Raw genomic sequence first — 15,532 nt, 5'->3', positions numbered from 1 at the left:
TGTGGTTTATCTTGATTTCAGTAAAGCATTTGAAATCGTCTCCCACAGCATCCTCACAGCAAAACTGAGAAGGTGTGGGCTGGATGATCAGGTAGTGAGGTGGATTGTTAACTGGTTGAAGGGAAGAAGACAGAGAGTTGTGATCAATGGGGCAGGGTCTAGTTGGAGGCCTGTATCTAGTGGAGTCCCTCAGGGGTAGGTGCTGGGACTGGTACTGTTCAATATATTCATCAATGACCTTGCTGAGGGAACAGAGGGCACTGTCAGCAAGTTTGCTGATGATACTAAACTGGGGGGAGCGGCTGACACACCAGAAGGCTGTGCTGACATTCAACGAGACCAGGACAGGCTGGTTTGGGCAGGGAGAAATCTAATGAAATTCACCAAGGGCAAGTATAGAGTGTAGGCACAAATGTGACTTGGACCAGCCAGTTTTAATAAAGATGATAGGGACAAGGTAATGTAGCTGACAAGGTACTTCCAATTATCAGAAACGGGTGCTGTGAGTTAATCAGTTGGGCCCTGGGTGATCACATGGGTGGAAGCAGCATATAAGAAAGTAGTTAGCAAAGGAAGAGTGGCCTCCACCTCTAGAGGAGAGTATAGGTGTGAGCCCAACCGCCTAGGACCCCTTAGAGCACCGTTCCAGGAGCCAAATGCACACGTTGTTTCTCCTCCCTTCCTACCCACTCTTCACCGTCCTGCCCCGTCCATCCTGCTGCCATGCCTGAAGGAGTACCTGGCAGAGAAAGAAAGATACGCTTTGCCCATAATACTACATATCTGCCATTGCCCCTGAGCTCATCAATCCCTGAGTATATTCCTCTTCCATCATCACCCTCAACATCTAGTGAAGGGGAAGATCAACAAAGACAGTTGTTACAGGAAGAATTAACAAGGCATAGAGAAGATATGAAATGGACTTTGGCCCACTTGGAGGAACTGACAGAAAAGCCAAAAGCAACAGCTAATCAACTGTTGAAATGGCTTAATGAATTAACTAAACCAGAGATTAATGTTTCACCCCCACAGGTGCTCAAAGATCCCCAGCCGGATGACTATGATCCAGCTAAGAAATGGAGAGGCCTCATACGTGACGCAGTAATTGAAGGAGAATTCATTCCACAAGCCTTTCCAGTAATAACAGCACATAATAATCTTGCATGACGACAATGGGCACCTTTGGATTGGAAGTTGGTAAGGGAAGACCAGAAAGCTGTAATGCAATATGGCTTGACCAACCCATATGTCCAAACCTTACTAGATCATATTTTCGCCAGCAGATTAATGACTCCATTTGACTGCCGGAAGCTAGCAGAAACCTTCCTGAAGCCCACTCAGGTATTACTATGAGAGTCTGAATGGGAAAAAAGAGTCGATGTGGCAATAGTAGAAAATATGGACTTACAGCAGGGAGATCTGTGGCAAGTTGTCACAGCGGATATGACGTTAGGAAAAGGACCATTCGCTGACCCTCAGGTACAAGCCTGATTGCATGAAGCCATTTTACAACAAACACAGACACTGGCTCGTCAAGCACTTAAGATTGTCCCTGACATAGGAGTACCAGTTCCCTCATACACAACCATTATACAGAAGCCCAATGAACCTTTTATGACCTTTTTAGACCATCTAAGAGCAGCTCTGGATCGTATACCAAATATGTCAGCCAAAGTAAAAGCGGAAATGGGATTACATTTGGCAGTTGCCAATGCTAACCATGATTGTAAAAAGATCCTGCAGGCTGTCCTGTGGACGGCAACTTTGGTTGACATGCTAGAAGCCTGGACATAGAGCCACTGAGTGTCGCTCTCAAGTGGCCAGACAAGTAATGCCTAAGGGAAATGGGTTAACGAGCGCAAAAAGGGTAAGCGCGATGACACAAAAACACCCTTCAACACTAGTGGCTGCCTGGAGGGCCTCAGATCAGCCACTGCACGAAGTGCAGGAGTGTATGTGGAAACAGCAATAGATGTAACCATCCACAATACGGGTATAACGGTTATCTCATCCTATGTTAATGGACCCCTTGACTATGGTTTAAGTGCTCTGCTTTTTAGGATGGTTATTAGCCTCTCAACAAGGTATTTTCGTGCTCCCCAGTGTTACTGATGCAGATTATGAAGGAAACATTGGAATAATGGTTAAAGTTTGGCAGCCACCAGTTTATATACCTAAAGGAACTAAAATAGCTCTATTAGTTCCTTTCAGGGCTAAAGTTCCATTTGCAGGTAGTTGTGAGTGTCGAGATGGTGGTTTTGGATCCACTGGAGTACCTAAGGTAAGACTTGCAATGCCACTTTTGCAGGCAAAACCCACTCAGACAGTTGTATTCCAACATCCAAATGGTGAACACATGGTTGGGTACAATATGTTACTGGATACGGGACCAGATGTTACCATTGTTGCATTATCCTATTGGCCAAAAAGCTGGCCTTTAGAGAATTTAGACACCCCTGTTGTTGGAGTAGGAGGCACACAGATGACAAAAATTAGCAGAGACCTGATTTTGGTATGGATACAGGACGAAGAAAATAGATGTGTATGAATTAAACCCTATATAATGAACACTTCAGTTTGGCTTTTAGGTAGAGATGGCTTAAGCCAAATGGGCTTTCGTTTGTCAAATGAAAACTTTTAGTGGCGGCCATTGATGGGCGACCAATCCTGAAGTTAACCTGGCTTACAGATAAACCAGTTTGGATTGATCAATGGCCGCTAAGCAAAGAAAAGCTCGCCCAGATTCATGAATTAGTAAATGAACAATTGGAAAAAGGTCATATTAAGCCATTCACTAGTCCATGGACTACATCAATTTTTACTATCCCTAAAAAATCAGGAAAATGGAGGTGGTTACATGATTTAAGAGCTGTTAATGCAGTGATGCAGGATATCGGTACTTTACAGCCAGGATTACCCTCTCCTGCAATGCTTCCAAAAGAATGGCCCCTGTTGGTGACTGACCTAAAGGACTGTTTTTTCACAGTTCCCCTATATGAGGATAGTGAGAAGCTTGCTTTTACGGTACCATCTATTAAAAAACAAGAGCTGGCAAAACGATATCAATGGACTGTTTTACCTCAGGGAATGAAGAACTTGCCAACTATTTGTCAAACATATGTTGCCTGGGCGCTAACACCTCTGCACGAAAAATACCCTCGTGTTTTATTTTACCATTATATGGATGATATCCTGATTGCAGGAAAAGACCTGTGCCCTGGGTGATCACATCGACAGAAGGAAGGGTGGCTTTGAGTCAACTCTGTTGGTTATACTATGTTGCCTGTGTACATCTCTGCAGGTGCATTACCTAGCCTCTCTAAATATTTGAATGAATATAGCTTGCACCACTACAACAGTAGAGTTTTTCTGGTAAAGAATCACCCCATGTACCAGTACAGGTTGGGGAATGAACTCTTAGAGAGTAGTGTAGGGAAAGGGACCAAGGATCCTGGTGGACAGCAGGATGAGCATGAGCCAGTAATGAGCCCTCATGGTCAAGAAGGCATCCTGGGGTGTATAAGAAGAGCTGTGGGCAGTAGGTTGAAAGAGGTTCTCCTCTCCCTCTACTCTGCCCTCATGAGACCACATGTGGAATAGTGTCCAGTTCTAGGCCCCTCAGTTCAAGAAGGACAGGGAGCTGCTGGAGACAGTTCAGCACAGGGCCACAAAGATGATGTAGAGAGTGGAGCATCTCCTTTCTGATGAAAGGCTGAGGGAGCTGGGGGTCTTTAGCATCCCAGAATGCCATTGGCGTTCTTGGCCACAAGACAAAAATGTTATGTTGTTAGAAGTTGCAAGACACTAACAGTAGTGTGTACTCCTCTGAAAACAGAGGGCTTCAATCTTGTAAATTTTATTTATGCAGAATTTGCTCTTTGTCACACAAGTTCTCTCACATATTACTAATATGAAGTTGGCATGCACATGTATGCAACATTATATGATATATTTTACATGCCTGAATGGATCCAAATGAAGAGCTCTGGGCATAGATGACTATCTGACCCATCATAGTGTTGCCTCCCCATTCAAAGGCATCTATGGTAATAGCATAGATCTTGTTAGAGAGATGTTTATTCCTACTCTTCCTTTCTGTGAAGCAGCACTGCTGTTATAACCCCTGCTTCCCCTCATTCCAGGAGTTTCCATAAAACATCTGGGAGCGCTAAGGTCTTAAATTCTACCTTGTTTCAACACCAGCAGTACAGTGAAATTGCCTTCAGCACACACAAAGCTGCTACTCGGTAGTTTTGCCTCAGAACTGAAAGAAAAAAAAAAAAAAGAGGAAAGGAAAATGTTGTATTTAATTTTAGTTTTTCAATTAGACACTGCAAATAAATTAAATTAAGAAATAGTTCTGGATCAAAGGTAATCTTATTAAGGTCTCCAATTGCATAATCTCTACCATGAGTTCGAGTGTTCACCTGAACATTTGGGAAGGACTGTCTCAGAATAGCAGTCCAATTAAATGCAAAAGCTGTTAGAAGCTCAGTTTAGAGAAATATATGCATCTAACTACACCATGAAAATACAATTAGTGAAAGTGCTCAATGCAACAAAATCAAAGCCAATTCTGTGCTTCCATGACAAAACCCATAATCTGTCTAAATGCAGCTAGGGAGTTTCCAAGGCAGGTGGGCATACTGTGTGAAACAGATGCTTTGGGAAAAAACATGCGGTATTCAGTGGAATGCACTATGTAACAAGTGCCAACATTCATCTGAGCAGCTCTTTCTTTCTTACAAGAGAGGGCAATACATGGGAGAGAATGAGGAAAGACAGAATATTTGCTGACTACTAATCACCTGAAAGAATATGCACAAGGGAAGAATGATATGCAAGGAGGAAAACGGAGAACAGCCTAGGACAGGAGGGGAAGGTAGGCTTTTCTATGGCCAGGATGGATTTGTGTTCACTGTCATGTGGTTACTTCATACACAAGACTGATGCAAAAGAGAATCTTATTAAAGGATAGTGCCAAGAGGGCCAGCACAGTAGAAATACTTTGCTTGTTGAAGAACCAAAAAGGTCAGTCCTATGCTTCAAGATATCTTTCGCTTTTCTCAACTCAGCAACCTAACTTTGCTAATGCAGCAGCATTTGGCAATATACAATCATTTGTCTCTGCCTCACCAGAAAAATAACTTCCATTTGTGATGGAAGGTCTAAATACAAGTTTTCACAGAAACCTGCAACCTGAGACCTGAGCCAGCTAAAGTTACAGTAAAAGGAAAGACTGCTAGTAGAGTTTAAAAAAAAAGTCTCTTTTTAGCATCATCTTTCAGCTCTTTCAACTCCTTGTCATTACTTGTCTCTAAGTTAATCCAAGTAGCTAGATAAAACAGTGCTACTAGCTAGTGAACCTCAAATGATCCAGGAGAAATTGCTCTATGATCTTAGAGGCCAGTGTGTATTCTGCAGATATTCCAAGAAGTCTGGAATAAAATATAAGCCTGCATGGAATGGGAGGTAGAAGTTCAGTCCAGCAAAGCAACTAAACACATGTTCAATTCTAAGAATGAAATTAAACTCATATTTAATCAGAACTAAAGTAAAGAACCCCTTCAAGCATCTGCTACATTAAGCCCACCACTGAACTTCACTGTTGTCTTTGAAACTTGGAGATCTGCCTTCATTAAGTGTCTGCCTATGTGCTCTGCTGAATAAGCCTGTAGAGGGGAAGTTCTTCATCCACTGAAAACCATGCTTGCACCAAGTGCTTTTCGGAATTATAGCATACAAAGCAAAACTGTTTAAAGCCACCCATAAGCTAAACTTTTCCAACCATGTCTCCAAGCCCTTCCAAAGCAACATGAGATATTAATAAGGAGCAAAATAGTATTTGAATCACAGGCTGCAGCTGACTTCAAGGAAAAATGTAATTTAAAGACTTTTCAATTTCACATCCTTGAAGAGTTTTGTTCTTCGCACCCCATATCATATTCAGAATCTGTAAGGGGAACCACCCCTTCACAGTACTCCTGCCTTCACATCCACCCTTTTCCTAGGTCTTCACACCAAACCATGACTAATCTTTCCTCCCTTTTTCCATCCAACCCACATTACTATGAATCCCCTCAACAGCTCAAATGGGATTCACCTCACTCACCTATTTCAGAAGGTGTTGCTTTAGGCTCCCTAAATCTCAGTGGAAAGAGAACAACCAATAATTTCTGTATTACACATATACTTTAGGGTGAGATGAATTAGGAATAGGAGACAAAACACATAGAGAATCCATAGTACCTCAAGTTTAAAAGCCACATTTACCAGTATCTCAGCTACCCCTCCCAGGCCAACTCTTACTTACTCAAATAGTCTCTGCAAAGATTATTTATCTATCCATCGTTATCACCTTGAAACTACAAGGCCTCCCTTCATAGGTACTCCCAATTCTAACTCATCAAATGTGAGCTCCTAATCTTTGTTTTTCGGGTCTCTGCCAGCATGCTCCCACCTGAGAAAAGGTAAAAAACCCATCTACCATTCTGGATCAAGACTTTATTCAGCTATTGATACCTTACATCTGTCCACGGAATATTGACAATAGTAACTGTATATTCTCCACAAAGGAACTTTGACCCAAGACTTCATGACAGTTCCCTGCTGATGACCAGTGTCACATAACCAGTGTCAAGACCAGGCTCATTTTTAATATTCTTTCTCTCTGTCCATTGCTTCTTCCTGAAACTGCTAACTCTTGGGCTGGAGCCCACCTTTTATGTTTGGAATACACATACCACAGTGAAATTTAACTCCAAGACTGGAACAAAAGAAGGTCTAACAACCTGGTCTACCTGGAGGGGAATTACAGAGGACACTTTTCAAGACCTGACAGCAGAAGGAAGAGAGGCAAGCATCATTCACCAGTTGCAGCAAGAGAAAATCTCACAGGACATGAATAAAAAGTTATGTGCTATGAAAATGTCTGAGTATTGGAAAATAAATGCCATGAAAAGAGGTTTGGAGATGTTGTGAAATCTCCATCTTTGCAGGTGTTCACAACTGAACTGGATGAGATCCTGATAAACATGATCTGGTTTTGGAATTGAGAAGGAATCTGTACAAGAGATCTCTAGCAGACCTTTCAACATACATTATTTTTTCATTCCTTGATTCTAGGACATAGAGCCCTATAGCAAAAAGAATAACAGGTCATAGTTACTGCCAAACCCCTTCTATTGGCAATGCTACAATTGATAGTTTACAGACTGTATCTTGAATGGTAATCAGCAATCTAGAGGCTCTGATGTTTTTTCACTCATGGTTCTAATTTTTTGGACTCTCTTCACATAATTGTATTTAAAATATTATTCCAAATATTCTGAAAGGGTATTTTAAAACTCTTTTTTTAATATTTAAAGCCAAAATTTCTTTTAAACCTTTTTTCTCTTTGAAAGAAATAAATACTGAAAGTCTGACAAGACTTGCAAATGTTCACAAAAAGACATTTGTTTTGAGAAAACAGGAGTTTGTTATACCTGGGAAGGTCTTTCAAGTTCAAGAAGGATTTCCCAGCAGTTAGAACATGAGGCAGGACGAGGAAAGATCCTCACTCCTATCTGGAGCTTGCCTCATGTTCTCCGAGGCATCATTCTTGTCAGCCAGAGGGATAACCCTGGCCTTCCTCTCTGCTTTGAAAGAGTTAATCGACAACAAAAGGAGCAGATTGGTCACTGGATGTCCTCACTCCCAAAACAAGGGAGCACAGCACACCCCTAAGCAGCTTTGGGGACGGAAACTAAAGAAGCAGAAAGGTTACACCTGTGATGGCCACAAGTAAGCAGAAAGGTTATGCCCGTGATGGCCACAATACAAAGTACAGCCACTGATGCCAGTTCACTAGTCATCTCTCTGCTTCTGCTGGCATTAGCTTCCTGAAGCCCAAGCTATGTCTGGATTGTGGGAGTCTGCTACTGTCACTCAAAGGGAATTGATACTTTAGTCCCTGCACTGAGGCGCCTGCTAGAAGACCCTGGCTAGCAGCCCCATAAGCAACCTGTTCAGACTCATCATCACACTTCCCTTTACTCACACTTCCCTTTACTCACTTTCTCCTTCTTTCCTCCTTCCTTTCCACTGGAAAAGCCACCGCTGCTAGAGGACAGCAAAAACTAAGACAGCACAGAGATAACAGCACTCAGAAATTTTCCCATGCCCCAGGAACCTGGATAATAGCAAGAGAGAGCATCCCATAGCCCTCAGAGGCAGGTGGCTCTTTTCCAGTTCTGTGGCACTTCAGCTACTGTTACCAGGGCAAGGGTTTAGCATTGCAGTGAGGACAGCTAATGTATTTTAATCTCCATCTGCATTGCTCTGTATTTACTTTCCTGGTATACACAACTCAGAGTGGATAGTTATTCAGACAGGATTACGTAAAAGTTTACAGAGCTTTAATTAGTTTTGCTTTCTTATAGCTCTGTTGAAGAAGTACTTTTCAGCTCTTGAAATACCAAATGGATTTTTGTTCTTATTTAGCAAAAACAAGCCACATTTCTGTACAAACACGTGCCATTTGATAGATCATGCCCAGAAGACAGCTTCCAAGTTCTCCACTCATTTAGCTCCACAATAGAGCTGTCAATCGGGGAACAAGACCTTCATGGGCAGGAGCTGCACGCTTGCAGCAGTACCTGACTCTCAGTGTGGGTTCATTTGCACAGCAATGAAGTACTCTCATTGGCACTCCAGAGGTCAGGACAGGATGTCAAAACCCATCTCTATGAAAGGATTTTCTCAGAATGCCTCTGTCACTGCCACAGCTCTTCCCAAATGGCACTCTTTGTCAAGATCATGCAGAGTCAGCAGAACGTCTGCTTGTCAGACCAAATCCAAATGACCCTAGACCCAGAGAACTATCAGTACTTATGAAAGCATAGAATGATAAAATCATAGAATGGTAGGGGTTGGAGTAGACCTTTAGAGATCATCTAGTCCAACCCCCCTGCAGAAGCAGGTCAACCTAGATTGCATAGGAACACATCCAGGTGAGTCTTGAAGACCTCCTAGGAAGTAGACTCCACACCCTCCCAGGGCAGCCTGTGCCAGGGCTCCCTCACCCTCACAGTAAAATAGTTTTTTCTTATATTTGAATGGAACTTTTTGTGTTCCAGCTTCATCCCATTACCCCTTGTCCTGTTGCTAGATACAATAGGAAAAAGGGATGCCCCAACCTCCTGCACTCGCGATTTAGTAAGATCACCCCTCAGTCTCCTCTTCTCTAGACTAAACAGCCCCAATTCCGCAGCCTTTCCTCGCGTTAAAGATGTTCCAGTCCCCTGATCATCTTGTGGCCCTGTGCTGGACTCTCTCCAGAAGTTCTCTATTCTTCTTGAGCTGAGGAGCCCAGAACTGGACACAGGAATCCAGATGAGGCCTCACCAGGGCAGATGAGAGGTGGAGAAGAACCTCTCTTGACCTGTTGGCCACACTATTCTTGATGGACCCCAGGATGCCATTGGCCTTGTTGGCCACGAGGGCACATTAATGGCTCATGGTTAGTTTATTATCAATCAGGACTCCCAGGTCTCTCTCCGCTGAGCTGCTCTGCAGCATGCTATATGTCAAAGAGCATTGCTGGAAGCATCTAACAGTTTATCCTCACGTGGGCACTAGAAACTGGAAGTGAAATGTCCATACACTTGGATATGATTGATGAAATTCAAGCAGTTGTTTATGTGGACAGTACTTGTTAGCTGACTGATCCTAACAGTAAATGGCTAGCTTCTATTTGCCTTCTCTTCTAATAAGGGATATATCATATATTTATCAAACTCTTCCGAGAAAAAAAGAACAAGCAAAAACCAATACATAAAACTCTATTTACTCAATATTCACTACCTCTTTACCTTTTTTCAAAGCTATTAAGATTTTTTAAAAAAGAAAAATATTATCAGTAAAAGAAAGTAATTCTGTAAAAAGAAATAGTTTGATAAAGCAGGGCAGCCAGAAGTGTTTAGTTGTCAAGGCTGGCTGTTAGGGTTAGAAAGATAAAGTGGCAAAGATAATGTTTATGCAGTGCTTTGATACATATCGTTGCATATCTACAGAAGGTAAGGATGTCCCACGTGGCTGACTGGACAGCTCCAGCTTTACATCAAGAAGTAATGTTTGCACTTTAAGGGAGAACAGGATACATTTGGGATCAAAGCTAGTGTAGGTTAAAAGAAAGAAGAACTTACATATGATCAAGATTTGATATATGTTTCAATTTACAAACACAGAGTGGAGAAGTAAATTCCTGCAGAAATGTCATTTACTGAATACAAATTTAATCTAAAGTAGAGCAGCTTTTCCCCAAAGCCTCCTTCTTGGGTTTGCAGCACTGGAAACTTGAAAGTGACATAAACTTTCATAACCAAACTAAACATAGTTAGAAGGACCAGATTCAGCTGTGCTTGTAGGTTGTTTTTACCACCCACGTATCCTCACCTTCCCCCAATAAAATCTGCAGAAATATTTTAAAAAATCTTGAAATGTGCAAATGTTTGTTCTAATATAGTCTTTTAAAAATATTTCATTTACTAATATATAGCACAAAATGAAAATAAAACCAGAAGGACATTTCCTTAAAAAGTTGGCATTAACCACTACCCTGTTTTTCTCACTCTGAATCTCTGAGATCATCACATCACCAGCAGGATCCCACAGTAATCTCTAACACAAAGCAAGCTGATGGCTGAATTCAAAGCAATGAAGAGTTTGCCTTAGTGGAAAATGCCTCCCTCAGGCACTCATTGAGAGCCCTGAGCAATGGGAGTATGGCACACTCCATCTAAGCTAATAAATCAAAGTGCAAAGGTCTGTTTTAAAATACTTAATCACTTATACTGTTAAATATTTAGAATGTTTCCTGGGTGTATTTTTGCCCAATCAATCTCAGTTCCCAGGAATGATCTAGGGGTCAGGCTGCACCATGGGCCATCCTCAACCAGCAGTTTGCACACTATCTCCCCATTTTAGAAGCTGAAGTAGCTTAACAGCATGGGCACAAACCCCTCTCTGGCATTTGGCCTGAAAGCTGAAGAGCTGTCCTGGCATTCTTAATACACTAGTAGAGATATAACTGAAATTAAACAAGAATGCACCTGATAGAGCACACTCTGCAATGAGATCCTGCACAGTCTTCCTCCATGAGCTTCAGCCCAGTCCTGCAAAAAGCAGGCCAGGCACAACTCCACTCTGGTTTGAAATATAAAGGCTAGAGTTTAGAGTTAATGATTATTTGTCCTTTTCTCCTGACAGAATAAAAACATGTAAGCCTTATATGAACCAAAGCTAAAGGCTGCTCCCCTTTCTAGCTAAGGGCAGCCATGACTATCATTAAAATGTTTCGTGGCAAAACTTCCATTCAGCCAGTATCAGCCGCTCTTCCTTGCGTACAACTACCTCCTTCAAACATCCAGTAATTGCCACAGGATGGCTACAGATTTAGACCCTACCGAAGTACTACATCAGGAAAGGCTTCTCAGAACCAGATGTTTATGCTGCATTAATTCATAGTAGGACTGAATTTTGGCAGTCTGAGACCAGGAGTTTTATTTAACTTGTCATCACTGGCTAATATACTCAAACTGCTCAGGCTGTTTTAACAGCTTCAAGAGAGCATATGAATTGTAACAACCTTTGCTTTTGTTTTTGATGAATAATATCCCCTCCTCCAAATTACGTGAACTCAGCAAGGAGTCTATATCAAAATGTAAAAAAATTAATTTGCCTTTGGTTTATGATTTGTTTCTCACAATTAAGTGAATGCATTTCCCAGCATATCATATGTACAGAAACCCTTTAAGAGAACATAGATCTCATAATCTGATGTACAAGTCTTCAGTGTTTTGCTGACCAGCCCTGTGCAAACTGGCGGGTCATTTGCACCAGCATTTTCATGTGGCGGATCTAGAAATTTGCCTCATTTCATAAGTGTCAGAAACCTGCAGTTCCCATAAAACACAATTGCTCAGTTGCTGTGAAAACTTGAGCTTCCTTAATTGCCTAAGGGTCTGCTCCCACAAGCAGCTATTCCTTTTCCTAAATCCACAAATGTGAATACAGCTACTGACTTCAAGTCAACTTTCAAGTGTTTTCAAGTTAAACAGGAACTTAAGAGCTTTGGAGTCGAGCCAAAGTTTTAAAACATTGCTCTTAAGCTTCTTGGTGAAAAGTTTCCTCCAGCTGTACAACAGAGATAGACACTTCCCAGCAGCATTTTCGGATGAAAACATACCACGAAAGAGCAGCAAAGCTCTTCTTTTACTACAACTTGGTCAAGAAGAGCTGTTCTATAAGACTGTCTTCCAACATGGTATTTCCACATATCACACTGGCATACACATAAGTCTCCATCAGCCACAAGTATGCTATGTGCCAACAAGTTCCTCTGTAAAAGCATACACAGAATACACTCAAAGTACACATTTCTCTGAGAGTAAACACAATTTATGGAAATGTGACATTTTGATCCTTAATCTGTGCTTTTTTTTCCCTCTTCGTTCTTCCAAGCCAGCTGTTTTGTTTTCAAAGCAGCCATGTAACCACAAAAATTAACTACAAAAATGTACAGATATAATTCAAAGGCAAAGTTATACAAGGGAACTGGAAAACTGTCCATAGATTACATCTGCAGAGGAAGTACACATTTTTTGATTCATTGAAAAAGAATTAGTCTGGCAGCTCTTGATACCTATGTGCTTTTGATAATCTCACTTGCAAGAAGTCCCCATCTCTAAACATCATCTGAAATATTTTTAGGGACCAAAAGAAATCAGTAAGGGAAAACAGCCTGGAAGAGAAAAGAGACTAAGAAACAAAGATTAGGAAGAACTGGTTTGGTTTTGAAAACAGCAAGCGTGTAGACCCATAGCACTGAACCAATGAATCCCCCAGATTTCTGCTGGGGAAAAAAGATATTTGTGGAGATAAGAAAACGTTCTCTATCTTTTAAGAAAGCTCCTGCAAAGCTTTTAAGATTAAATTGTTGCTTGCCTTTGGACCTTGTTGCTTTTTCTGACCTGGCTTCCCTCTATCTTTCTTTGCAAATTAGAGAGGGAAAATAAAAGAAACCAACAACCCATAAGGAAATAGAACAGATTTTCTTTCTTTAGCTAAGAAAATGTTAAAGTTGGTCTCATTATACTACTGTTCAAAAGGTGCACTGTCACTTTTGTAATGCTGTGGGGACAGGCTAACATACCTTCTGCTTAATCCTTTGTATTTATTTTGCAAGTATGATTTACCACACTTACAATTATCATTTAAACAAGCTACCAAAGAAGCCAGTCTGGCTTAGGAGTGTGGGCTGAGAAAGCTGCTTTAAGTCCAGTCTGACAGGTCAATCTTATTTCCACCTGATCCCAGCATCACTGGGGTGGAAGCTTGTGATGAAGGACCAGAAGGAAAACCGCCCTTATATTTCACTTGAGAGAAACTTTGAGCAAACACTTAGGAAGGATGTGCAGTCTGAGCACTGTACTTTGCCACTACTGTTCACTGATCTCTGTGGTGAAAGAACAACGGATGCTGAGTTTGTGCTGTAAGGAGAGGCAGGGGGGCAAGAGGCTGGGGACAAGGGGCACCAGCCAAGGCCACCCACTGCTCCACTGAACTGGATGGTAGGAGGAAAATCGCTTTCATCTGGGGCAGGGAGTTGTGACCCCAGTAGGATCCTATGCTGGACATTTTATGGCAAGGGGACAGGGAGGCAGCTATTCTACAGAGAAGGGGACACCAATAGGGTCCATGGTTCAGTCCATGGGCTCTGAGGGGACCATGAGGTGAGAGGGTGTTTCAGCGCCTGGAGTCCAGCGGGACCTGTGCAGGAGCGGGTAACAGCCACCCGGACGATTCCTTCAGCAGCCGGGGACGGGCGGGACTTACGAGGGAGCAGGTAACGGCCGCGCGACCGGGGTGTCCGAGTGTGCGGGAACCGGCGGGATCTGTGAGGGAGCGGGTAGCGGTGCCCGGCCGAAGTCTCTCCGTTCCCAGGAGCGGACAGCACCTGCGAGGGAGTGGGTAACGGTGCCCGGGACAGGGTCTTTCAGAGGCCGGGAACTGGCAGGATCCGTGAGGGAGCGGGTAACAGCCACTGGGACGGATCCCTCAGCACCCAGAGGCGGGCGGGACCTGCGAGGGACGGGGCACAGCCCCTGCTCCCTCACAGACCGAGCGGGTTCCCCGCGGTCCTGAGGCGTCCTTCGCCCTCCCTCCCTGCCCCCGAGCCACCCCTTCCCCGGCCTTAGCACTTACGGGCAACATCAGGAGCGCGGCGGCCGCCGCCGCTGGGAGACTGCGCTGCGGAGCCCGCCCCGCCATAGGGGCGGCGAGGCTGAGGGGGTTCTCCCCGCGGCTGGCGCAGCCCGCTCAGCCGGAGCCTCAGCGCTGCCTCGGCGCTGGCATCTGCCCCCCTCCGCTGCCCTCGACCCCTGCCCGCCGCCGACTACTCAGCCCCAGGGCCGCCGGCGCGTCCCAGGGCAAATCCCCGAGAGGGAGGGAGCCGGCGGGGGAGCCGAGCCCGCCCTCCGCCCAGGATGCCTCGGGGATGGAGGCGGCGAGGGGCTCCCCTTGGAAGCGCGACCCTCTGAGCCTCCAGAAGCAAGAGGGACCTTCTGCTGCTCCCATGCTGAAGGCAAGAGGGATTCCTCCAGCCACCAGGCACTGGATGCAATAGGGACTTCACTACCCACACTTCTCCAGAAGCAATGGACAAGCACTGGGTACAATAGACATCTCTTCTGCACAAGCCTTCAGAGATAATGGGGATTGTCCTCCATCCCCCTATATACTGTGGATCCCTCTGCCTCAAAGTTTCCAGGAACAAGAGGACTTTCTCTGCCCAGGATCTAGATGCCATAGGTATCCCTTTCCAAAATTAGGTGCAATGCCGACACCCTCCCACAATCCTCCAGGAGCAGTAAGAATCCCTTCACCACCACCTCCTCCTCCTGCCAGGCATTAGGCGCGATGGTAACTGTTGCCCATAAACTTTCGGCAGCGATGGGTTTCCCATACTGCCAAAGCACAAAATGCCTTGAGAAGGAAAGGGGAATCCTGCTTGGCACTATGTGCAACATGAACCACCTGCCAATCCTTCAGGAGTAAGGAGACACCCCCTCAGCCTTAGATGCAAATGTTACTAGGTGCCAGGAAGACCTCTGCTTCCAAGATGAGGAGCAAGTCTCCAGGCTTTCTGGATACCCCAGGGGCAAAAGATTTTCTGCCTGTTGGATATTCAATTTGTCAGCACACATTCACCTAGCTCTCCAAGCCTGTGGGGCATTCCCTTTGCTATTCCCCAATTGCAATGAGAAGCCTTTTCTTCTCCAGCACCATGCCTTGTAAGACTCCTCAATATCATGTCTCAGATAGGAAAGGACACCCTCCTAGTGAGGCAACACAACCTGTGTGGCCGTTTCTTGTGCACTGGGTGTCTGACACAAGAGATATTTGTCCTGCTGTTTTCATCAGTGTATACTTGCCAGATTAGACTCCTATACAAGCAAAGATAAAACAAGGTCACCTCATATCTTCATGCCAT

The 15,532-nt window shown here is 43.9% G+C and overlaps 1 protein-coding gene across 1 annotated transcript in view; it reads right to left on the bottom strand.

The window, feature by feature from the left end:
• CRHR2 (corticotropin releasing hormone receptor 2) overlaps window positions 1-14,368 on the bottom strand; it is a 163,070-nt gene extending 148,702 nt beyond the window's left edge. The window contains exon 1 of the mRNA XM_061996499.1: window positions 14,245-14,368. Within this exon, the coding sequence (XP_061852483.1) occupies window positions 14,245-14,310 (66 nt within the window). The 5' untranslated portion in view covers window positions 14,311-14,368. The remainder of the gene's footprint in view (window positions 1-14,244) is intronic.
• Window positions 14,369-15,532: the final 1,164 nt, after the last annotated feature.

Source organism: Colius striatus, chromosome 5 (genome assembly GCF_028858725.1).
Source record: "Colius striatus isolate bColStr4 chromosome 5, bColStr4.1.hap1, whole genome shotgun sequence".
Taxonomy (NCBI): domain Eukaryota; kingdom Metazoa; phylum Chordata; class Aves; order Coliiformes; family Coliidae; genus Colius; species Colius striatus.
The sequence above is the reverse complement of the archived record's forward strand: the minus strand, read 5'-3'. Positions and strand labels throughout refer to the sequence as shown.